The 25,801-nt window shown below is 44.3% G+C and overlaps 1 protein-coding gene across 9 annotated transcripts in view; it reads right to left on the reverse strand.

The window, feature by feature from the left end:
• The window catches only part of DNAJC7 (DnaJ heat shock protein family (Hsp40) member C7), a 44,440-nt gene that overhangs the window by 14,749 nt on the left and 3,890 nt on the right, over positions 1–25,801 (reverse strand). For 4 of the 9 annotated variants that reach the window (XM_003913055.5, XM_021929176.2, XM_021929182.2 and 1 more), the window contains exons 2-7: positions 11,311–11,399; positions 8,272–8,396; positions 7,456–7,569; positions 6,009–6,083; positions 1,081–1,199; positions 209–362 (exon numbers count right to left, since the gene is read on the reverse strand). In XM_003913055.5, coding sequence (XP_003913104.1) covers positions 209–362; positions 1,081–1,199; positions 6,009–6,083; positions 7,456–7,569; positions 8,272–8,396; positions 11,311–11,399 — 676 coding nt within the window. Of the gene's footprint in view, positions 1–208; positions 363–1,080; positions 1,200–6,008; positions 6,084–7,455; positions 7,570–8,271; positions 8,397–11,310; positions 11,400–11,786; positions 14,067–14,126; positions 14,326–23,064; positions 24,190–25,801 lie in introns of those variants that run through there. The other 5 variants (XM_021929180.2, XM_021929177.2, XM_021929175.2 and 2 more) reach the window with 5 other exon arrangements.

Raw genomic sequence — 25,801 nt, forward strand, 5'->3', positions numbered from 1 at the left:
TAAAGGCATCCGACCCTGTATGATCAAATTTACCTTTAGGTAGATAAAAGTAGTCCTAAAACCATTTCTAATAAAGACCAAGCATGCTTGCAAAGCAGGAGGAAAGGCTATGACATTCCCTGTGATTCTAAAACCTTCCCCTCTAGCCATCTTAAAGGTCCCAAAAGGAAGCTTTCTTTCCCAGTTAGGTCTGGTGACTAGAACTTACTCTGCAGGCAATGCAGGCTTTCTCATGGTCAGGAGCCATCCTGAGAGCCTGTACGAAAAACTGAACTGCCTTCTCAATACAATCTTCATAATAAAGGCAAAGACCTCGTACATACAGAGCATCTGCATTGGTAGAATCCATTCGTAGAATGTCACTGCAATAGTCAGAAAAGGGCACATTGAGCTGTGCTTTAGAATGTCCCCACCATTACTACCATTTGTGGCCAGTTTTTTTCCTTGACCATGTGTCTAGCATTCAAAATATCCAAAGGTAGACAGATTCCCAAGAACTGTTCCCAAACTTTCCCCAAATAAACCACCTATAATTATCTTTAACACACATCTTGTGTCTTACAATCCTCATTAAACTAGAACAGGGTTTGGCAAACTACAGCCCACAGGGCCAAATCCTTTCTGCCACTGGTTTTTGTAAATAAAACTCTATTGAAACAGCCACATCTATTGGTTCATCTATTATCTAGGGCAGCCTTTGCACTGCAATGGCAGAGTTGAGTTAGTTGCAACAGAGACCCTGTGGCCTGCAAAGGCTAAAATCTAGCCCTTTGCAGAAAGTTTGCCAACCAGTGGAGTAGAAGGAAAAGGACTACCTTAAACAAACAAACAAAAACCACAAAAAACTCACGTAACACAATCTGTTCTTTCGTATATAGCTCAAGTACCTGCTATACTACTATACTCCTGTATACCCTATGGGTTTTCAAAGCTGGTCTAATCTTTGACTTTAAGTCTTAAGAGGGTCTCATCAGCCCTAGCTGGCCTGCTCTGGGGGACCATATCCTGTGGTGAAGCTGCCGGACACCATCAGACCAATGGTATCTGGCATTTTAATGCCCAACTGGCCTGAATGCATACCTAGCCACAGACTGTGCTTCTGGATAACGACCCAGCATTGCTAAACATTCTGCCTTGAGGATTTTGAAGCGATGGCAGGCAGGGGCAAATTCTAGGGCACGGTCCATGCAGAAAACAACCTGTGGGGAAGAAGAAAACAAATAAGGCTCTTCATCAGGGACTCCAGAAACATCTTCAGTTTAGTCACAGGAAACAGACTCAAAGCTCAAAGAAGTCTTTGGGTCCACTGTTAAGTAATATCAAAGTTTAAAAACATACCTAATTCATTAAATAAACGCACTGAAATGAGGAGAGCAAAGATTCCAGAGGATAATGAGGATAGTGAACATTTACTGGGTGCCTTTGTATATGAACCCATTTAATCCTCACAACAACAATTTATGAAATAGGCAATATTATAACTTTTTTTTTTGAGACAGAGTCTTGCTCTGTTGCCCAGGCTGGAGTGCAGTGGCACGATCTCGGCTCACTGCAATCTCCGCTTCCTGGGTTCACACCATTCTCCTGCCTCAGCCTCCCGAGCAGCTGGGACTACAGGCGCCCGCCACCGTGCCGAGCTGATTTTTTTTTGTATTTTTAGTAAAGACAGGGTTTCACCATGTTAACCAGGATGGTCTTGATCTCCTGACCTCGTGATCTGCCCTCCTCGGCCTCCCAAAGTGCTGGGATTACAGGCATGAGCCATCACACCCGGCCTTAAAATAGTTATTTTAAATGGCTCTAAATAGGCTATATCAGATTACTATTCCCAGCATGCCACTATACAAACCACAAGCCAAGTAGCTCTCACACACACAAAAAGGTGGGGATTAATTTACTCTTTCAGCCTCATAAAGCATCTTTTTACTAGTTTGTCCTCTGAGCTTTCCGTTTTGGTTTAGCTGCTATTTATTCCTGGGAGAGCCTTGCTGAATCACATTCACTCCAAGAATAAATGAACCAAAGGAGAAATGTGGAGTTAAAGGACACCTATCCCCTCTAAGAATCTGGCCATGGGGATCAAGAAGAGATAAACTCTGAAAACTTACAAGCAGAAAAATTCAAATTCCATCAACAGGAGACTGGTTAGATAATGTGGACATTCATATACTATGTAGTTCTAAAATAAAATAAAGAAGCTCTTCATGTACTAATATGGAAAGAGTTCCAAGACCTATTCAGTAATTTTTTTTAAAGGTGCAGAACTGCCAAAAAGCATACATCTTTCATGCAAGGTAAAGGCAGAAAATCCAGGATCTTTATTTTATATACGTACAACAAAACTACAGAAGAAAACAGAAGACATAAAACAGTGGTTAGCTGAGGGGACTGACAACTGGGCAAAGAGAGGACAAGTTTGAGGGGACACTAATCACTGAATATTTTTCATACTTTCTAACTTTTGTTTGTTTTTGTTTTTGAGATGGGGTCTTGCTCTGCTGTTCAGGCTGGAGTATTAGTGGCACAATCATGGCTCACTGCAGCCTAGACCTCCCAGGCTCCAGTGATTCTCCTGCCTCAGCCTCACGAGTAGTTTGGACTGCAGGCACACGTCACCACACTCAGCTAATTTTTAAAACTATCTGTAGAGATAGGGTCTCAATAAGTTGCCCAGGCTGGTCTCAAACTCCTGGCCTCAAGTGATCCTCCTGCCTTGGCCTCACAAAGTGCTGGGATTACAGGCATGAGCCACTGCACCTGGCAATACTTCCTAGTTTTTGAACCATGAATAGCACCGATTCTAAAACTGAAATTTAAAATATGAGCAAGTCAGTAAACACTACCAGCTTACCAGCTGTTCACTGAGAAGACTTTCTGCAGTGTCACACAGCAGTGACAGGAATGCCTCTCCTTCAGTGGCACAGGTTACTGTCCTGAAAGTTTTTTTTTTTTTTTTTTTGAGACGGAGTTTTGTTCTTGTTGCCCAGGCTGCAGTGCAATGGCATGATCTCGGCTCACTGCAACCTCTGCCTCCCGGATTCAAGCAATTTCCCTGCCTTCGCCCCCGGAGTAGCTGGGATTATAGACATGCACCACCATGCCTGGCTAATTTTTTGTATTTTTAGTAAAGATAGGATTTCTCCATGTTGGTCAGGCTGGTCTCGTACTCCCGACCTCAGGTGATCCGCCCGCCTTGGCCTCCCAAAGTGCTGGGATTACAGACATGAGCCACCACGCTCGACATGTCCTGAAAGTTCTAAGGACAATATGAAAACTTAAGCATTACACAGGTAGAGTTGGGCTAACTGTCCTGCCCCCCTCAGATGGAAAAGGAATGAGGGGGCAGGAAGAAGTCAGTCAAAATGTCAGCAGCCACACCCCACTGCCTTCACAAGGACCCCGTTTTGTGCAGAGCTGGTCCTGCTCATCATGGGGCTCATCAGCGCCTCACTTCCCACCCCCACCTCCCCATGACTAGGGACAGCTGCAGGCAAAGAAGATCTTTTGTTTCTTCCAAGTTCATCTGTTTCCCCTGCCAGGATCATAATTCTTCATTTGTGACATCACCATGAGCTACAGTGGGGGGGGCTGGGATGTCACAAACAGAGGATTCTGTCACAAACTCAGGATTCTGGCTCCAGAGTAGGCAAGAGAGAAAAGAAACCTAAAAGACTGCCTCTCAAGACAAAGCTTTTGCCTATGTAAACCTCAGAAAACGTGACAGTAGGCAGAACTGCTTTCCAAACACACACACGCCAAACAAAACAAACTTACGAATTACACTACAAAGACAACTGTGGTTATTAAAACCAATGGACAGAAGAGGGATGCTAATAAGTTACTGCTGGGACTGTGCAAAAGCTAATCAGATATATACATTACCAAATAAAAGACCATCAGTGAATGTGAATGATTCTTAATGTACCTGCTTATCAAACATTTACTGAGCACATGCTCCAAAAAGCACTGAGCAAATTCCCACATATGAAGTGACAACTTTGTTCTTTGGACAGTAGTCACAAACTTAAGTGATACAGAAAATCTCTCCTGATCAGTGGTTATTAACCTTTTGGGGGTTTCACTTTTAGAAACTCAAGTGAAAACTGTATCCAAGCACCATCTAAAGAAGAAAGGAGTTATACAGGTAAAGTATAATAACTGCGAGGTCTAGAAAGATACCCAGAACTTTTGGCCAGGCGCAGTGGCTCACGCCTGTAATCCCAGCACTTTGGGAGGCCAAGGCGGGTGGATCGCCTTGGGAGTACGAGAGCAGCCTGAGGTTGGGAGTACGAGACCAGCCTGACCAACATGGAGAAACCCCATCTCTACTAAAAAAATACAAAATTAGCCGGGCATGGTGGTGCACGCCTGTAATCCCAGCTACTCGGGAGACTGAGGCAGGAGAATCGCTTGAACCTGGGAGGCAGAGGTTGCAGTGAGCCAAGATTGCGCCACTGCACTCCAGCCTGGGCAACAAGAGCGAAACTCCATCTAAAAAAAAAGAGAGAAAGAAAGGTATCTAGAACTTTTATACCTTTCTCACATTTCAGATGTCTACCCCTTTGACATGTAAATTTTCAAGAACTACTGCACAGTCTAACATCTAAAGACAGTCTAATGCCAAAAAGGAGGGGACGACAGGTTAAGCACACTATTCAAAAATGTAAAAGGGGCCTCTCCCATTTTTGTTCTTTTTTTTTTTTTTTAAGAGACAAGGCTTCATTATGTTGCCCAGGCAGGAGTGCAGGGGTTTTTCCACAGGCTCAATCCCACTACTGATCAGTATGGGAGTTCTAATTTGCTTTGTTTCCAACCTGGGGCAGCTCACCCCTCTGTAAGCAACCTGGTGGTTCCCTGGTCCCAGGAGGTCACCATATTTATGCCAAATTTAGTGTAGACACCCAATCAGCATCGTGCACTATAGCCCAGAACTCCTGGCCTCAAGCAATCCTACTGCCTCAGCCTCCCAAGTAGCTGGGCTATAGGCATGGCATTGCCCAGCTCCTTATTTCTGATTTAAAAGCAGAAGTTAAAGCCAGCTCTTATTATTCAAATAAAAATGGATTATCCAGGGCCAGGTGTGGTAGCTCACACCTGTAATCCAGCACTGTGGGAGGCTGAGGCCAGAGGATCAGTTGAGCTCAGGAGTTTGAGACCAGCCTGGCCAACATGGTAAAACTCTGTCTCCACTTAAAAATAAAAAATAAAAATAATAATAAAAAAAAAAAGGCCAGGTGTGGTGGCTCACGCCTGTAATCCCAGCACTCTGGGAGCTGAGGCGGGCAGATCAGGAGGTCAGGAGTTTGAGACCAGTCTGACCAACATGGTGAAACCCTGTCTCTACTAAAAATACAAAAATTAGCTGGGCGTGGTGGCGCGTGCCTATAATCCCAGCTACTCAGGAGGTTGAGGCAGGAGAATCGCTTGAACTTGGGATGTGGAGGTTGCAGTGAGCCAAGATTACACCACTGCACTCCAGCCTGGGAGACAGAGCGAAACTCCATCTCAAAAAAAAAAAAAAAAAAAACTACAAAAATTCGCCGGGTGTGGTTGCATGCACCTGTAATCCCAAGGTGGCTGAGACAGGAGAATCACTTGAATTGCTTGAACCCGGGAGGTGGAGATTTGCAGTTGGCCACTGTGCTCCAGCCTGGGCGACAGAGTGAGACTAGGTCTCAAAAAAAAAAAAAGATTATCCAAACCTAATATTTAATTCCAGCTGGCTTTCCCTTTATTAAGCAGTACACCACTGGCCAGTGCTTTACATCAACAATAGAAACAAACTCAAGTGGCACACTTATTTTACCTTTCATTATAGGGCCAAATATAATTAATAAGTACCTTAGCACAAAACATTTTTAAGAGGAAAACTCAGAAGCCTAATTTAAGTGACAATTTACTATTCTAGATCTTTTGTGCCATACTACTCCTCTTAATTATCATACACACACACGAATGGGAATTTTGTGACAAAGGGCAGACGAGATTATCTCATGGTTGTACTGTACCTTCCGAAAATCTCGCTTCTCAAAATCTGTTTCTGCTATTTTCTCATATTCCATGACTGCATTAGCATTCTTGAACTACACCAGAAAATCAGACATAGGAAAGTTTTAATGAAGCTGTAGATTAAACCACCACAAAAAAATTAACAAGGCGTTGATGAATTTGAATTGAGTAAATATACCACACTGCCTCTTTTGATAGAGACAGGGTCAGACTCATACCTCCTGTTTTGAGTGGTCACTTATATGATCCAGTTCTAGGGCTCTCTGGCAACTATGACAGGCTGCCATGGCATTCCCTAGAGAGAGGTGGCACTTGCCCTCTCACAGATGTCTCTAGAAGATTTTCTTTCAAGAAAATCAGAACCACAGACATTTCACAAACCAAACTGATGAAGATACAGTCAAGACTCCTTAACAGAAGGGCTAGACCCAAACTTCACCCTCAGTTTGAACTTCAAGTCAGGAACACAAGTATCATGCTTGATATACATAAAATAAAGGCAATGCATTGCCAGGTATTGAGTATACGTTTTGAGATTCTCACTGAAATGCATCTAGGGTAAACTGTATATACAGTCATATGCTCTGGTCAACAATGAACTGTATATATGGCAGTGCTCCTGTAAGATTATAATACCGTATTTTTACTGTACCTTTTCTGTTTACACAAATACCACTGTGTTATAGCTGCCTACAATATTCACGCTATAAAGGTTTGTAGTCCAGAAGCTACTGCCATATAGCCTAGGTGTGTGGCAGGCTACGCCACCCAGGTTTGTGTAAGTATACTTTATGGTGTCTACACAGTGACATAATCACCTAACGAAATGTATGCCTGTCATTAAGCGACACATACTGTATATGGAGATGTAATTAAAACATGTTTTAGCTGCTACCAATTTCATCAGGGCTTGAATTTACTCAAATTCTTTTTTATTTTTATTTTTTTTGAGACAGGTTCTTGCTCTGTTGCCTAGGCTACAGTGCAGTGGTGCGATCATGGCTCAGCTTCAACCTTCTGAGCACAAGCAATCCTCCCACTTGAGCCTCCTGAGTGGCTGGGATCACAGGTGCATGGCACCAGGCCTGGCTAATTAAAAAATTTTTTTTGTGGAGACAGGGTCTCACTAAGTTCCAAACTCTTGAAGTCCCAAACTCTTAAATTCTTTAACCTCACTCAAATCAGTCCCTGAAAGTATTTGCCTATTCCCCAGCCATCTCAGAAACGCTTCAATTTTCACAGATTTTTAAAAGCTGTCAATCATATTCAAAACTCATTTTACAGATTAGGAAGCTAAGACTTAGAGACACTATGAAGCTCGCCTAAAGTCACCCAGGTGTGCTGATGGCAGAAGTGAGACCAGACCTCAGTTCTGACTTTCAAGTAGCCACTCCTCCCAAATATACCATACTGCTTCTTTTGATAGAAACAGCATCAGACCCGTACCTCTTGTTGTGCCTGAGCATTTTTATGATCCAGTTCTAGGGCTCTCTGGAAGCTGCGACATGCTGCCATGGCATTTCCTAGAGAGAGATGGCACTTGCCCTCTCGTAGATGTCCCTAAAAGAATACCAAGAGGGAAGAAAAGCAGGATGATTGGCCAAGTGGAAAGAAATCAACAGCAGCAACAAACACCCACACGAAAAAAACACAGAGGCTGGGCGCAGTGGCTCACACCTGTAATCCCAGCACTTTGGGAGGCTGAGGCATGTGGATCACTCGAGGTCAGGAGTTCGAGACCAGCCTGGCCAACATGGTGAAACTCCATCTCTACTAAAAATACAAAAATTAGCCAGGTGTGGTGGCATATGCCTGTGGTCCCAGCTACTCTGGAGGCTGAGGCAGGAGAATTGCTTGAACCTGGCAGACTGAAGTAGCAGTGAGCTGAGATCATACCATTGCACTCCAGCCTGGGCGACAGAGCGAGACTCCATCTCAAAAACAAAAACAAACAAACAAAACTAATACAGAATGAAAATGACTACAGCAGTTCCCAACCTGGGCAATTTGACCTCCAGGGCACATTTGGCAATGTTAGGAGACATTTTTGGTTGTTACAATTGCGCAGAGGGGATGCTACTCATACCCAGTGATTAAAAGTCAGAGATGACGCTAAACAACCCACAGTGCACAGTATAGTCCCCCACAACAAAGAATAATCTGGTCCCAAACGTCAGTAGTGTCAGGGTTGAGAAACACTGGGCTAGAGAAACTCAGCTGTAGCAACCCAGCCTTCCCCAAACAGCCCCATTACATACATACCCGGACAAAACTGTCATCCAACCTCACTGACTGTTGTGCATCTCCAAGAGCTTCCCGGAACCTTCCAAGCATCATCAAGGTGGCTGCTCGATTACCATAATAACTAGCATTTTTAGGACACATATCTACAGGAAAGGCAGAAGAATGGTAAAACAAAGTTTAGAACAGGTTCCTGCTTTGAAAACTTAGAGGGGGCTGGGCGCAGTGGCTCATGCCCATAATCCCAACACTTTGGGAGGCCAAGAAGGGTGGACCACTTGAGGTCAGGAGTTCGAGACCAGCCTAGTCAACATGGCACAACCCCATCTTACTAAAATACAAAAAAAAAAGAAAAAAAAAATAGCTGGGCAAGGTGGCGGGCACCTGTAATTTCAGCTACTCAGGAGGCTGAAGCATGAGAACTGCTTGCATCTGGGAGGTGGAGGTTGCAGTGATCCAAGAGCACACCACTGCACTCCAGCCTGGGCAACAGAGGAAGACCCTGTCTCAAACAAACAAAAAAACAAAAAACTTAGAGGCCATCTCCCTCCAACCAATGTTAAGGGAATCTATCTGTAATGCTGATAAACTCTATTTTCTTCGTGGAGACAGGGTCTCACTCGGTTGCACAGGCTAGAGTGCTGTGGTGCTATCTCGGCTTACTGTAACCTCTGCCTCCTGGGTTCAAGTGATTCTCGTGCCTTAGCATGCCAAGTAGCCAAGCAGCTGGGATTACAGGCATGCGCCACCACACCTGGCTAATTTTTGTATTTTTATTTATTATTTGAGGCACAGTCTGGCTCTGTTGACCATGCTGGAGTACAGTGGCATGATCTCTGCTCACTGCATCCTCCGCCTCCTGGGCTCAAGACATCTTCCTACTTCAGCCTCCTGAGTAGCTGGGACCACAGACACACGCCACCACATCCAGCTTTTTTTGTATTTTTTGTTGAGATGGGGTTTTGTCATGTTGGCCAGGCTGGTCTTGAACTCCTGGCCTCAAGTGATCCACCTGCCTCAGTCTCCCAAAGGGCTGGGATTACAGGAGTGAGCCACTGCACCCAGCCCTGACACACTCTTCAGAACGCCACAGCCAGCATGGTGGCTCACACCTATAATCTCAGCACTTTGGGAGGCCGAGGTGGGCAGATTACTTGGGGTCAGGAGTTTGAGATCAGCCTGGCCAACATGGCAAAACGCTATCTCTGCTAAAATACAAAAAAATTAGCCGAGCATAGTGGCACACACCTATAATTCCAGCTACTCAGGTGGCTAAGGCATGAAAATCACTTGAAACTAGGAGATGAAGCTGGCAGTGAGCCGAGATTGTGCCACTACACTCCAGCCTGGGTGACAATGACACTGTTCCCAAAATAAATAAAAGTCTACATCCAAATTTCTGACTGCTTGTGCAAATGGACAGCAGCAATGATAAGATCAGTTTTAAAACAAAACAAGGTACAGCTTTAAAGCGCAGTGATTATCTTTTGAGGGGAGAGGCAGCTTATTAATCTTAATGAACTGTGTTTTGTACAATGAGACATTAAAATGAAATGTGCGTGTTGAGTTTGGGTAAGCAAATTAGGTGAGAAGAATGCTGACATGGGATTAAAATATGCTGGCAAATTAAACATGGAGATAACTAAGACTTCTTTTTTGTACAAAGGCCATTTTCTGAGGTAGTAAATGAATTGGCAATGGCTGAAATGCATTTAGGTGGGTACTGTTTTGCCATAACATTGTTTCTGGAATTGCCTTTAATTTGTCAAAAGAAAAACTACCCACCCCAGTTAGAAGTTATCACATCTGGGCGTGGTGGCTCATGCCTGTAATTCCAGCACTTTGGGAGGCCAAGGCAGGAGGATCGCTTGAGTCCAGGAGTTTGAGACCACCCGGGGCAACATGGTAAGACCCTGTCTCTATTTTAAAAATTTAAAGAGTTAAAAAGAAAAAGAAAAAGAAAAAAGTTATCATTCATGAGATTTTTTTTTGAGATGGAGATTCGCTCTCATTGCCCACGCTGGAGTGCAGTGGCATGATCTCAGCTCACTACAGCTTCTGCCTCCAAGGTTCAAGCAATTCTCCTGCCCTAGCCTCCCCAGTAGCTGGGATTACAAGCGCCCGCCACACCTAGCTAATTTTTGTATTTTTAGTAGAGACGGGGTTTCACCATGTTCACCAGGCTGAAAAGAAATGTGCATGTTGAGTTGGGGTAAGCAAATTAGAAGAGAAGAACTGATCTCAGGTGATCCGACAGCCTCGGCCTCCCAAAATGCTGGGATTATAGGCGTGAGTCACCACGTCCGGCCCATTCATGAAATCAAGCCTGAAGGAGTTCATACAGTAATAGTTATCAACCCATTAGGCAAAAGGCTACTTCTCAGAGAGAAGCAACTTTTTTTATTTTTTAATTTTTGAGATGGAGTTCTTTGGTCGTCCCCCAGGCTGGAGTGCAATGGCGCAATCTTGGCTCACTGCAACCTCCACCTTCCCGGGTTCAAGCAATTCTCCTGCCTCAGCCTCCCTAGTAGCTGGGATTACAGGCACGCGCCACCACACCCAGCTAATTTTTGTATTTTGTAGAGATGGGATTTTACCATGTTAGCCAGGCTGGTCTCGAACTCCTGACTTTTGGTGATTCGCCCCACCTTGGCCTCCCTAAGTGCTGGGATTATAGGCGTCAGCCACTGTGTCTGGCCTATTTTTTTATCTTTTTGAGATGAAGTCTTGCTTTGTTGCCCAGGCTGGAGTGCAGTGGCACAGTCTTGGCTCACTGCAACCTCCACTTCCCAAGTTTGGGCAATTCTCCTGCCTCAGCCTCCCAAGTAGCTGGGATTACAGGTGCCCGCCACCAGGCCCAGTTAATTTTTGTATTTTTAGTAGAGACAGGGTTTCATCATGTTGGTCAGACTGGTCTCAAACTCCTGATCTAAAGTGATCTGCCTGCTTCAGCCTCCCAAAGTGCTGGGATTACAGGCGTGAGCCACCACGACTGGCAGCTACTTTTAATAATATTTGGCAAGTAAATGTTTTCTAGCATAAGTATCAAGTCTTTCTTACCTATGGCTTTTGTATAATAATTATAAGCTTCATTGTAATCTTTCTTGGCATAGTATGCATTTCCTTGTTCCTTGAAAGTCTCTGCTTCCCTGAAAATGAAAGAGAAAAAGAATTATGTTACTGTACAAAGGGAATAACCTCTGTAATCTTACAGGAGCAATCTTTGGTCTAGAGCCCGCAGCACATTGAGCTGAAAGTTAGTGTGATACTTGAAGGAATTTATAGATTTGTTCAATAGGCCAATGGACCAAAAGGAGGTGCCAATGAAAGAATCCAAGTTCTTCAGATGCTCCTTTTTGTCAGTTAGATACATTCAAACTAAATCAAGAAAACCCCTCTTACGTTCTTGCCTCACCTCACTATTTCTGCCTACAGTCATCCTCCCGCAGGACAGACAAATTTAGACATTCCCTCAGGGCAAGGAATTTTTCTTTCTCCTTCCAGTGTCACAACTGCTGCCTCTTTTGCAAACTTACAGGAAAAAGGTTACTCCATTCAGGGGTAACTTATTTCTCAATGTGAAATAGGTCATATCCTCAAGAGTTTTAATAATTTCATCTTCTGAAAAGTGGCTCATGCATTTGTCACTGAAAGAACAAGCAGAGCAAAGGCAGGTGGCAAAAGAGTTAAAAGCATAGCATGTTGGTGTTTAAGACAGGAACAGAGTTGAGTGACAGCAGAGACTAAGACCATCGATGACAGGGATATATGAGGTATAGGCTGCCAGTGCCATACTATAAGGAACACCCATCTACTGGTGTTCCCTCCTCCCATCACATCTATGTGGGTACTTGCTGCCCTCTTTGCACTCCCTCCAGTACCTTATATATTCAACAACTGGGTTATAGCAGAATTTTTTCCCTACCTCTAAGATCTATTTTTTGAAACTATGCCATTAGACAAAGTACACTTTCCTAAAGGAACAATGTTATATAATTGGGGAATTAGATTCCTGAGCAAGTACCTAGAATCAAATCAGACATGACCAACAATGTTTTAACCTCTATCAAGATACTCAAAATCACTCCACTCTCAAGTGATAAAGATAATTCTTTACTGAAATGATTACTGCAACATTAACTAAGTACCTGATCATTTTTGTTATGATCCTGTTTCAACGGGAAAGAAAGCATCTTTCTTGACGTGGGGGCAAAAGTCCTAGTTCTTAAACCCTGGCGATGGTATAGCAATTTACAGCTTGAGTCTATGGTTATCTGCATTAGGGAGATTTGTGATTTACTTATGTATTTTAAACTACAAACTAGCAAAGCCGCCCTCCTTTTATTGAGGTGATCCTCCCTCTCCATTCTTCTCCATCACTGTCCTGGCAAGCCCTACTAATATGAAAAGGCTGCTAGAAGAAAGGAGAAGGAAAATGGGAATGACCTATAAATGCTGACAGATTTGAAATGTGATGGATATAAATCTGCTTGAGTAACTGTTTATACCAACTATCACGATGCTGAAAAGAGGCCATCTGCTATTAAAAATCTTCAAGAAAGATCCCCCAATTCCAAGATTTAAAGGACCAACTGAAATCCTACTACACAGTATACACCACCCTGTAACTCTAAATTAAGCAAAGTGCTTATAAAAACTCTGAGGGGCCTATCCTTTAACAGCAGACATGTTAAGGGATTCGAACAAAGGACTTGCCTAAACTGGATTTCGATTAGTCAAACTGCTGTGAAGAAATGGAGTAGCAAATTCCAAAATAAGACATTAGGCCCAAACTCTAGCAGAGATCTAGCCTCTTCTTCAGTTGGCTAGTGGCTAAGAATATGCAAATCTCTGAGGAAAACCAAGACATCTAGGTACCTGGGGAGACACTGTCAGCAGTATAAAGCCTGTTAATCAAAAGTGAAATAATGTACAGGGCTGCTGAAAGGTGCCCCTAGCCTCCTCTTTCCTGAAACACTACCCCTATGGAGGTCGGGGAGTTCAGGACTGGCTTCTAGAAAAAATGCAAAGGATTATTTTGGTGGATGGTTACTAATAATTACTGAGGCCAGGTACTTTCCATACATCATCCTCTATAAAACAGAGTCTGGTGAACATCATTATTCCCATTTTTCAAAGGAGGAAATAAGGCCTGGGGGTTAAATAACTTGCCTGAGGTCAGGTCAGGACGTTACCCACATTTGTCAGAATACAAAGCTTGTGCACTTTCTACTATGCCAAGCTTTCTCTCTAATGCTTGCCTCCACTTACTGCTAACTATTTTGAAAATCAATCTGTACTACGAGGAATAAGACATGGACAATATATGTAAGACATAGACAATACGTATAAATTTGTTTAAACTAAGACCCCCGGCATATAATATTTAACCCCAGAACCAAAATCGGTATTTAAATAAGCTAAACGACATTCCTAACAATTAGTCAAAGAGGAAGCAGGGCTCCTTTCTCTTTAAGATGCAAGACCTAGTGAACTGGACTTTGCCTCCCCAAAGAAATGCATTTCATTTTAGTAAATGGTGAGTAGATTCCATTCTAGAGCAAACAAAGCAAGTAATGTAGAGTCAGCCCACAGCAAAAAGAACAAGAAGAATTGTGTTGTGACAAGTTGCCATGTTTTTAACCTCACACTGCACAGCATCAGGCCAGAATTAGCTATTCCCACACAATTGCCTCATGAAAAGGACTTATTTTCATAGAAACGTGGCTGATTAACAGCTGCCTAAACAATGGGCACTTAGTGCTTTTAGACTGAACGCTGATTTTTTGCCTCCAGGTCCAATGCCCAAAGTGGACTGGAGTCCCTCCTTCATTTTGAACCTCCCGACCAAATACACAATAATCGATGGGCCTGACCCTGTGAGACCAGTCGAGGAAAGAGTGGATCTTTGGAATCCAGCATGGCAGCAGCAAGAACTGAACAAGGCTGCATCAGGAACAATTCCAGGGTAAAATCCATTCAAGTCCTGCCCTGGAAGTCTGAGAAAGGGCTGAAGCTTGTTCAAGTTGCCTTTACAGCAAAGGGACTGAAGGATGAGATGTCAAAGGCGTGGGACTGGAAAAGAAGAAGAGCAGGTTAACACTGGAATTGAGGGCAGTCTGGTGGTGGCATCTGTCACTCACTCACTGCCAGGGTCAATTCATCTGATAAGCAAGTGAGGTTATAACATGTACCTACTGAAACACACCAGTACTGAGAAAAGAAGAATTAGGATTAACTGGCTTCACCTAGACCAATTAAAAAAAAAAAAAAAAAAGGATTCCCAATGCACTAAACTACAGATTATTTTCTGTGGCTATAAAATTAAATTCAGATTAAACTCTTCAATATAATACCACAGCAAAATATAGATTTGGCCATAACTGATCTGATGGTACTATTAACAACTACAATATATTTGTAGTGTTGTTTCAGATTTTCAAAGCATTTCCAATGAAGATTTTGAATTTTTTTTTTTTTTTTGATGGAGTCTCGCTCTTTGGCCCAGGCTGGAGTGCAGTAGCATGAATTCGGCTCACTGCAGCCTCTGCCTGCTGGGTTTAAGTGCTCTCTCACCTTAGCCTCCTAAGTAGCTGGGATTACAGGCATGTGCCACCATGCCCAGCTAATTTTTATATTTTTAGTAGAGATGGGTTTCATCACGTTGGCCAGACTGGTCTCAAACTCCTGACTGCAAATTATCTGCCTGCCTAGGCCTCTCAAAGTGCTAGGATTATAGGCGTCAGCCACCACGCCTAGCCAAGATTTTCTTTTCTTCTTCTTTTTTTTTTTTTGAGACGGAGTCTCGCTCTGTCGCCCAGGCTGGAGTGCAGTGGCCGGATCTCAGCTCACTGCAAGCTCCTCCTCCCGGGTTCACGCCATTCTCCGGCCTCAGCCTCGGTAGCTGGGACTACAGGCCACCTCATGCGGCTAGTTTTTGTATTTCTTAATAGAGGCGGGGTTTACGCCCTGTTAGCCAGGATGGTCTCGTCTCTGACCTGTGATCCGCCTCTCGACCTCCCCAAAGATGCTGGGATTACAGGCTTGAGCCGCAGCGCCCGGCCCTTTTTTTGCGGAGTAAGGTCTGGCTCTGTGGCCAGGCTGGAGTGCAGTGGCGATCTCGACTCCTGCCAGCCTCTGCTGCCTCTCCTGGTTCAGCGATTCTCCGCACTCAGCACGGTAGCTGGGGATTACAGGTGCTTGCCAGTGCGCCTGGCTAATTTTTTGTATTTTTAGTAGAGACTGGGTTTCACCATGTTAGCCAGGATGGTCTCGATCTCCTGACCTCGTGATCCGCCCGCCTTGGCCTCCCAAAGTGCTGGGATTACAGGCGTGAGCCACTACACCCAGCCTAAGATTTTCAAATGGACTTCTGAGGTGGTTATGGCAATAATTTCACCTATCCTTCAACAGAGGAAGAGCTAGTGAGGCACCCAAGATGGCTGCACAGGTCTCCTAAGTCCTAGAAGTTTATATTTTCCCCTACATCCTGTTAGTATCAAGGCTTTTAGATTAAAACTAATTTATCCAGTTCTCCCACCAAATCCTTGCATCAACTTCTTTTTTTTTTTTTTTGAGACGGAGTCTCGCTCTGTCGTCCAGGCTGGAGTGCAGTGGCCGGATCTCAGCTCACTGCGAGCTCCGCCTCCCGGGTTTACACCATTCTCCTGCCTCAGCCTCCCAAGTAGCTGGGACTACAGGCGCCCGCCAACGCGCCCGGCTAGTTTTTTGCATTTTTTAGTAGAGACGGGGTTTCACCGTGTTAGCCAGGATGGTCTCGATCTCCTGACCTCATGATCCACCCGTCTCGGCCTCCCAAAGTGCTGAGATTACAGGCGTGAGCCACCGCGCCCGGCCCCTTGCATCAACTTCTAAGCAGAATAAGCTTCACAGCTCTGATTCACCAAGAGATGCTGGGAAGGACTCCACCTCCACCAACCCAGTCTTTTCATTTCAACTGACAGTAATACAGTTGTGTGCAAACAGCTACCAAAAGGTTTTCCAAAAAAATCTGTCCTCTTTGGATGCGTGGAGGATCTCCCACAACAGGATCAGCACTGGACGGCCTGGCCTTCAGAGAAGACATCTCATTCGTGGTCTCCTTTGCTATTTTAAAATGTATGTCTTTGTTTTTCAAAAATAACCTTGCTGGGCACAATGTCTCACGCCTGTAATCCCAGCACTTTGGGAGACAAAGACAGGAAGACTGCTTGAGCGCAGGAGTTTGAGAACAGCCTGGAAAACACAGGGAGACTCTGTCTCTACAAAAATTTAAAAATTAGCTGGGCATGGTGGTGCATGTCTGTAGTCCCAGCTACTTGGGAGGCTAAGATGGGAGGATTGCTTGAGCCCAGGAGGTTGAGGCTGCAATGAGCTGTGATTGTACCACTGCGCTCTAGCCTGAGTGACAGGGCAAGACTCTGTCTCAAAAAAAAACAAAACCACCCACCAGTAAGAAAACTGCAACTTTGAAAACTTGCTCTTCTACAATAAATGTTGGTTAAAATCTGTATATCCTTTACACATGCAGTTACATTATCTCTCTTTGAATTCAGTATTCATTCATTGCTGACACTAATTACTCCAACAAACACTGCCAAGGGAATCATTTGATATCACACAGGTCTTAGCAGGGCTCAGCATCATGTGATTACATCAGACAACTTGGGCTTATGATTGTTAGCCAACTTTGCACATTTACAGCTCAACTGAATTAAAAACACATTAAAACATCGTAGTTGACATTGCAACATGCCCCAAATTAGGTGCCCTATAAAAATTTCCATTTTCTCTCTAAGTACTTCCAAGTTGAACACTTAAGCAAGATCTCTGTGTTGGGCCAACTAGTCTAACTTTTAACAATTAAAGCAGCAATCGGAAACTTTAGTCAGCCTCCACTAATGCAGAATTAATTGTGTGGTAGTTTTAAAAATGTCATTAACATGGCTGGGTTCTCTCTGGAATTGCTTGACATATCACATATTTGCAGATTATTAAAACAGGGATGAGATTCTTCATCATTTTAAAATGTATCCCACCTCACTGCATGAAAAACAGACTAGCATGGTTTCATTATTCTGCAACATTTGTAACCTAGGAAATGTGGATTCCAATTTTGTATGACAAAAAGCACACCACATTGTGGTTTGATTTTGTTTTTCTTTTTTTTTTTTTTGAGACAAAGTCTCGCTCTGTCACCCAGGCTGGAGTGCAGTGGCGCAATCTCAGCTCACTGCAACCTCCACCTCCCGGGTTCAAGCAATTCTCCCACCTCAGCCTCCCAAGTAGCTTGGGATTGTTCAAGCAATTCTCCCACCTCAGCCTCCCAAGTAGCTTGGGATTACAGGCACATGCTACCACGCCCGGACAATTTTTTTTTTTTTTTTTTTTGAGAAAAGAGCTTATTTATTTATTTATTTATTTTTATTTTGTTTATTTTTTGAGACAGAGTCTGACTGTCACCCAGGCTGGAGTGCAGTGGTGCGATCTCAGCTCACTGCAAGCTCTGCCTCCCAGGTTCATGCCATTCTCCTGCCTCAGCCTCCCGAGTAGCTGGGACTACAGGTGCCCACCACCATGACCGGCTGATTTTTTTGTATTTTTAGTAGAGATGGGGTTTCATCATGTTAGCCAGGATGGTCTCGATCTCCTGAACTCGTGATCCACTCGCCTCGGCCTCCCAAAGTGCTGGGATTACAGGCGTGAGCCACTGTGCCCGGCCTGGTTTTGTTTTTTTTTAAAGGCAGGGTCTCACTCTGTCACCCAGGCTGCAGTACAGTGGGGTGAACATGGTTTGCTGCAGCCTCGACCTCCTGGGCTCAAGCAACCCTTCTGCCTCAGCCTCCTGCGTACCTGGGACTATAGGAACACACCACCGTGCCTGGCTAAATTTTTTATTTTTTTGTCAAGATGGGATTTCACTTCATTGCCCAGTCTGGTCTCAAATTCCTGGGCTCAAGCAATCCTCCAGCCTCAGCCTCCCAAAGTGCTGGAATTACAGACACGAGCCACTGAACATGGCTGCCACACTGCTTTTATTTCAAGTATTTGGCTAGAATAATATTTTTAATAAAGTTAAGCTCTTCCAAAAGCATTAATAATAGCTTAAATCAAAACAGGTGCAGCAGTCTAAATAAGGTTTTGTTTTCATTTTCTTGATGTATTCTGTTATTCCTGAAGTGGAAGAAAAAAAAATTCAGTTTTGTTGAAATTACAACTGAAGATAAAATGATTTATTTTGGCAAAGCAGAGGAGTGTTTAGTGGCCTTTGATTTTGGAGAGTATTTTATTGGCACTGAGAAATTTTTTAGAAAAAGATACCTTTCTTGGCAGGATGTGGTGGCTCACGCCTGTAATCCCAGCACTTTGGGAGTCTGAGGCAGACGGATCACAAGGTCAGGAGTTCGAGACCAGCCTGACCAATACAGTGAAACCCCATCTCTACTAAAAATACAAAAATTAGCCTGGCATGGTGGCGCGCACCTGTAATCCCAGCTACCTGGGACGCTGAGGCAGGTGGATCACAAGGTCAGGAGATCACGACCATCCTGGTTAACACGATGAAACCACGTCTCTACTAAAAGTACGAAAAAAAAATTAGCCAGGCATGGTGGCAGGCGCCTGTAGTTCCAGTCCCAGCTACTCAGGAGGCTGAGGCAGGAGAATAGCGTGAACCTAGGAGGTGGAGCTTGCAGTGAACTGAGATCGCCACTGCACTCCAGCCTGGGCAACAGAGCGAGACTCTGTCTCAAAAAAAAAAAAAAAGGAAAAGAAAAATATATTTTTCTTTTCCTTTAAGTTATTAATAATAATACTTTATACTGCGAATGAGTCAATGCCCCTTATGCATTCCTCTTATATTTACCACTCCCCAAATGTCGCCTTACTCTATGATTGTGATGCCCCATTTATTTTATTCAGTCAAATTTACTAGTTGCCTGCTGATCTAGAAATGCCCTCCACCCTTCAGAATTCACGGGATCTTGGCCAGTCAGAGTAGAAATTCTTTCCTCCTTCCCACGGTCGGAGACCTCTTGTCCCTAATGGCATGTCACAGGGCCTGTTTCATGTTGCACTCTCCCTGACCTTCATGACAGAATAAAGTAAAAGGAGCCCAGGAGCCTAACTTCTAGTCCATCTTACCAAAAGCAAGTCATTTAGTTTCTTTTTTTTTGGAGACAGTCTCATTCTATTGTCCAGGCCGGAGTGCAGTGGTGGGATCTCGGCTCATTGCAACCTTCACCTCCCAGGTTCAAGCGATTCTCATGCCTCAGCCTCCTTAGTAGCTGGGACTACAGGCACGCGCCACCATGCCTGGCTAATTTTTTGTATTTTAGTAGAGATGGGGTTTCACTATGTTGCCCAGGCTGGTCTCAAATTCTTGAGCTCAGGCGATCCACCGCCTCAGCCTCCCAAAGTGCTAAGATTACAGGCATGTGCCACCACACCTGGCCAGAAAAAAACTGCTTTTTTTTTTGTTTTGAGACGGAGTTTTGCTCCTGTTGCCCAGGCTGGAGTGCAATGGCGTGATCTCGGCTCAATGCAACCTCTGACTCCCGGGTTCAAGTGATTCTCCTGCCTCAGCCTCCTGAGTAGCTGGGATTACAGGCATGTGCCACCACACCTGGCTAATTTTGTATTTTTAGTAGATATGGGGATTCTCCATGTTGGTTAGGCTGGTCTCGAACTACCAACCTCAAGTGATCCACCCACCTCGGCCTCCCAAAATGTTGGGATTACAGGCGTGAGCCACAGCCAACAAAAGTTTCTTTTAAAAAAAAAAAAAAAAAAAGGCTGAAGGCGGCGGTGGCTCCATCCTGTGAGAATACAACACTTTGGGAGGCCAAGGAGGGTGATCACAAGGTCAGGAGTCGAGACCACAGTGAAACCCGTCTCTACTAAAATACAAAAATGCTAGTGATGGTGTGGTGAAGCCTGCAGTCCCAGCTACTTGAGCTGGTGGCGTGAACCGAGGCCAGGCTGATGAGCAGCCTCCAGCCTAGCATTGCTCGATCTCAAAAAAATCTAGGCTGGGCAAGGGTGAAACAAAGTCGTAATCCCAGCACTTTGGGAGGCCAAGGCGGGTGGATCACCTGAGGTCAGGAGTTCAAGACCAGCCTGGGCAACATGGTGAAACCCCAGCCTCCACAAAAATACAAAAATTAGCCAGGCATGATAGCGGGTGCCTGTAATCCCAGCTACTAGGGAGGCTGAGGCAGGAGAATTACTACTTGAACCCAGGAGACGGAGGTTGCAGTGAGCCTAGATTGTGCCACTGCAATCCAGCCTGGGCAACAGAGTAAGACTCCATCTCAAAAAAAAAAAAAAAAAAAAAAATTCAACTATTCTAGGAGTGAAATGTCAATATAAATTTCACATAGATAAGCGGAAGTCACAGGTATAGATATATACATAGATATACATTTTTTGAGATAGACTCTCACTCTCACTCTTGTCACCTAGGCTGAAGTGCCGTGGTGTGATCTCAGTTCACTGCAACCTCGGCCTCCCAGGCTCAAGGGATTCTCCTGCCTCAGTCTCCTGAGTAGCTGGGATTACAGGGCCCCACCACCATGCCTGGCTAATTTTTGTATTTTTTAGTAGAGATGAGGTCTTGCCATGTTGGCCACGTTGGTCTTCAAACTCCTGACCTCAAGTGATCCGCCCATCTCAGCCTTCCAAAGTGCTGGGATTAAAGGCGTGAGCCATCGCGCCTGGCCACAGATACATGACTTGGAATAATTCTACAAATATTGCAAGGTACTTATGCTAGGTGCTTCATTCAGAAAAAAACAGAAGGTGAGCGCTATCCAACTGCTACTTTTTAGCAAAGCTATCTGCTACTCAGCTTTCTTTACCCAATTTCCTACAGAATAGATAGTTTTCACTTTAAAGCACAACGGGAACAACCCTCTACATCCCCGCTAAAAAAGAGAGAAGGTAAAAGATGAATAAAATTCCTTAACACACCAGTTCAAATTGTCCTCTGGGTGGACATTCAAGCGGAAGCCTTAACAGAGTCAGAGGGGACTCAAAATGCACCAGAGGAGTCGCAGACTGTCTACACAAAGCAGCAGCACTCCCTACTGTTCAGGCAGGGACAGACACCAGGCAGCAAGCTGTGCCTGGCTGTGCAGCTGGCTACGCCGTATTCAGTAAGGAAGAAAACGCAAGCAACCAATTCAAGCCCTACAGAAATCCCATCACTGCAAGTAGAAAGATATTCACTTGGAAATGTTTGTCTCAACAGTGTTTCAAATTTATTTTAGATCCTTAAATGAGAGGTGTCACCATCTATTACATCTAACTAACCTTCACTTATCCCTGGGGAGAGGAGACCCAATAATGAAGCTACCTCTGAGAAACATGCTTCTCTGAAACCATTCTGAGGATACAAGTCACTGGCTTTTCAGCATTAGCCAGAGGCTTGCTTTCACAACATATCCCCAAACCCACCATTTTCCATCCCTTGGTTCCCTATTCTGTGACATCTCCCACTATAGGAACACCAGCACCCATCAAAAATTTAAAACTGAGGAACTACAATTAAGGAAAAGGCTGCTTTGGCTTGGCACGGTGGCTCACGCCTGTAATCCCAGCAATTTGGGAGGCCGAGGCAGGCAGATCCTGAGGTCATGAGATCAAGACCATCCTGGCCAACATGGTGAAACCCGTCTCTACTAAAAACACAAAAAATTAGCTGGGCGTGGTGGCATGCAACTGTAGTCCCAGTTACTCAGGAAGCTGAGGCAAGAGGATCACTTGAACCCAGGAGGCGGAGATTACAGTGAGCCGAGATCGTGCCATTGCACACTCCAGCCTCGGCAACAGAGCGAGACTCCATCACAAAAAAACAAAAAAAAAAAGAAAGGGAAGGAAGAAAGGGAGGGAGTGAGGAAGGAAGGAAGGAAGGAAGGAAGGAAGGAAGGAAGGAAGGAGCGAGCTACTTCCTAGGCCGGGTGCTGCAGTGGCTCACGCCTGTAATCTCAGCACTTTGGGAGGCCAAGGCAGGCGGATCATCTGAGGTTGGGAGTTCGAGACCAGACTGACCAACATGAAGAAACCCCGTCTCTACAAAAAAAACAAAAAACAAAATTAGCCGGCTATGGTGGCGCATGCCTGTAATCCCAGCTATTCGGGAAGCTGACTCAGGAGAATTGCTTGAACCTTGAAGGCGGAGGCTACAGGGAGCCGAGATTGCACCACTGCACTCCAGCCTGGGCAACAACAGTGAAACTCTGTCTCAAAAAAATATATATATATAAAAAATATATATATAAAGGCTGCTTCATGAGTCTTTTTGGGTGGAGTGGGGTGGGGTGGAGATGGGAACTAGGGTGGGGAGGAGCCTGGATTGTCAACTAGTATTTTACTTCTCAAAGTTGTCTTGGTTCCTTAGTTCAACAGGTGGTTAACTGTCTCAGGGCAAACTGTCCAAGGAAGAACTCTCAGGACAGAAACTCCAAAAACAAGAGAGGGTCCTGCTTGCCCCTCATACTCTCTCCAAAAGTAATATTAGAATCAGGAGAGATGGTTAACACTGCTTATCTGACAATCTCGCCTCCCCACACAAATTGTAAGTCACATGCCAATAGAATTTCAGGTCTCAGAATAAGACCTGAGAGTCATATATTCCTCCTATTACCATTCTCAAAAGCCTCAACCACTCATATTCTTACCAATGGTGAGGGTAAAACATAGGAATTGCCATTTTGATCCGAACGGGAGAAGAAAAAACAGTGTCACTCCAATAAAAGTTGTTGGGATAACTGCACCTTGAATTTTGTTCTTACTTCTGAAAGTTTAAAAGAATACCTGGAACGACCTCTAAGTAACTTCCACATCACTCAGCGCTGGAGAAAGGGGACCAAAGACTAGTGCAGTAAGGGAGAAATGGGTCTCAGTGGGACTCTGCATCAGACCACAAGGCAACTAGGCAACTGCTGACCACTGTTCTCCAATCTTCTAAAGTCCTGAAGAAGGAAAACTCAAGTGCCCAGTACTCAGCTTTTCAAAACCTTTAAAATATAAACTTCAAAGACTAAACTAATCCCTGATTGGCTGGAATGTACAATAAGGCTGGGCTTTCAGCCAATCAGAGTTCTGGTTGTTGGGAGTGGACTGGACTCTAAGGCAACTGCCACTCACTTGGCCCTATATTTTCTCAAAATTCTTGTTTCTCTGGCACTAATTAATATGTGGATCTGAAATAAAGCAGTGAGAGAGAACCTTTCTCTGTACTCTACCTTTGCTCCAATTATGATTATCTACTTTGCAACTTGTTAGTATCAGAGTTCAATTAATTTGCCGGTATTGAGAATTCTGTATTCCTAGGTTTATCTCTTTCTTAACCATGACCCATTTCTCCTCCCATCTCCCATTTCTTCATGTCTGACTACACTTAGTGCATAGCAAAAGGAAAAAAACGTTTCTCACTGATTTGGGATCCAGGTCAAAGATAAATTCCCACTCAGTTTGGAGGCTTACTGAAATGTCTAGGTGCTTGCTCTGAAACTTCAAGAGGAAGATTAGAAGGACACATTCATAAGAATTTAAAACCGGGTAAGGAAGAAAGCAGGGGAGGCATGCCCACAAGCTCTTCAGTTAAGTAAGGCCACAAACTTAAAAACACCATGCAAAGCTGCAGCAAACAAACAGCAACTACAGCAAACCAGGGACATGAATTCAGAGTTCAGTTGTCCCCATTAACAATGTGAATAAAGAAATAAAAGGCAAAATCCTAACAGCAAAGAGTTTACAATACCTAGGTAGTAAGCGCCTAATAATTGCTCTTATTTGTGCCCATCAGGAAAACATACAGAGAAGTTAAGCTTATCAGCTCAAGGAATCAGGTAAGGATGTCCTGACTCTTAAGTCTATGGATCCCTTGATTCTTTTAGATCTTGTTGTCCAGTCACATTAGGTATATGTTGAGACACATAAGTGTTTTCTCTTTGAAAAACAATTTGAGGTCGGGTGCAGTGGCTCACGCCTGTAATCCCAGCACTTTGGGAAGCCAAGGCAGGTGGATCATGAGGTTAAGAGATCGAGAACATCCTGGCCAACACAGTGAAACTCCGTCTCTACTAAAAATATAAAAATTAGCTGGGCATGGTAGCATGTGCCTATAGTCCTAGCTAGTCAGGAGGCTGAGGCAGGAGAATCGCTTGAACCTGGGAGGCAGAGGTTGCAGTGAGCTGAGATGACACCACTGCACTCCAGCCTGGCAACAGAGCAAGACTCTGTCAAAAAAAAAAAAAGAAGAAAGAAAGAAAAACAATTTGAAATCCCTCAAGTTTACCATAAGAAAGACTCCCTATAGAGATCAAGCTGTTTCCCAGCCCAGGAGATAATAATGAGAGATACTTAACTCAAGACAGGTATTCCCATATTAGGTAAAGCAGTCAGCAACTTCACAGGAAAACATAAAGCTTAAGTTAGTTGAAATGTGAAACATCTGAAGTTTAACCGTCTGGCTCATAAAGAGCTTTGCCTGTTTTGGTGAGCAAAGAGAAGTAATCTTCATGCACAGAATCCTGATCTCTTCTGGAGTGCCAACTAATACATCTTTTATTTTAGCCCCAACCCTTTTTTTTTTTTTTTTTGAGACAGGGTTTCACTCTGTCACCCAGGATGGAGTGCAGTGGTGTGATCACAACTCACCACAGCCTCAACCTCCCCCATCTCAGGTGATACTTTCACCTCAGCCTCCCAAGTAGCAGGGCCTACAGGTATGCACCATCACACCCTGCTAATTTTTGTATTTTTTTTACAGAGATGGGGGGGGTTTCACTATGTTGCCCAGGTTGGTCTCGAACTCCTGGCCTCAAGCAATCCACTGGCCTCAGCCTCCCAAAGTGCTGGAATTACAGGCGTGAGCCACCGCACCCAACCTTAAATGTTTCTGTAGCGACTAAGTCTCACTATGTTGCCCAGGCTGGTCTCAAACTACTCGGCTCAAGCAATCCTCTCATCTTGACCTCATAAAGTGCTAGGATTACAGGCGTGAGCCACTAAGCCTAGCCTTATTTTAGCTTCTTGGCTATAATAAGGGAAACAGAACTTTGTCAGAGTGACATGCAAAAAAATTGAAATCTATCTCTTTTCTCTCTAGAAACACTAAAGCTAAGGAAATAAAACATGTAGCCATTTAAAATGCTGCAATCGTGAAGTCCAACGTCTTAAAAGCGCCTCTCATTTTGCCCACCCCCCACCGTGGGACTGTGACAACTTAGCAGCAGCAGGACATGTCTTAAGCCAAGACGTAAGGAAGGAAGGACTCCTTGCTGGACCTCACAAAAACAACCCGAGACCCATTAACACTTGTATCTCTAAATGAACTGGTAGTGGGACCATAACAATAGAGGCAGGAACTTGGCCAAAGAACTGTAACCAAGCCAGACAGTAAAAGGGCATTTGTAAGGGATGCCTCTATCACTGCCCTCTGCTATGGCCACACAAGAGGAATCCAGGAAACATGAAAAACATAAAACCACCTCCCTCCAAAAGCTTCTAAATCTCCATCCCATTTTCAGCACTGGAAAAATCATAC

Source organism: Papio anubis, chromosome 17 (genome assembly GCF_008728515.1).
Source record: "Papio anubis isolate 15944 chromosome 17, Panubis1.0, whole genome shotgun sequence".
Taxonomy (NCBI): Eukaryota; Metazoa; Chordata; class Mammalia; order Primates; family Cercopithecidae; genus Papio; species Papio anubis.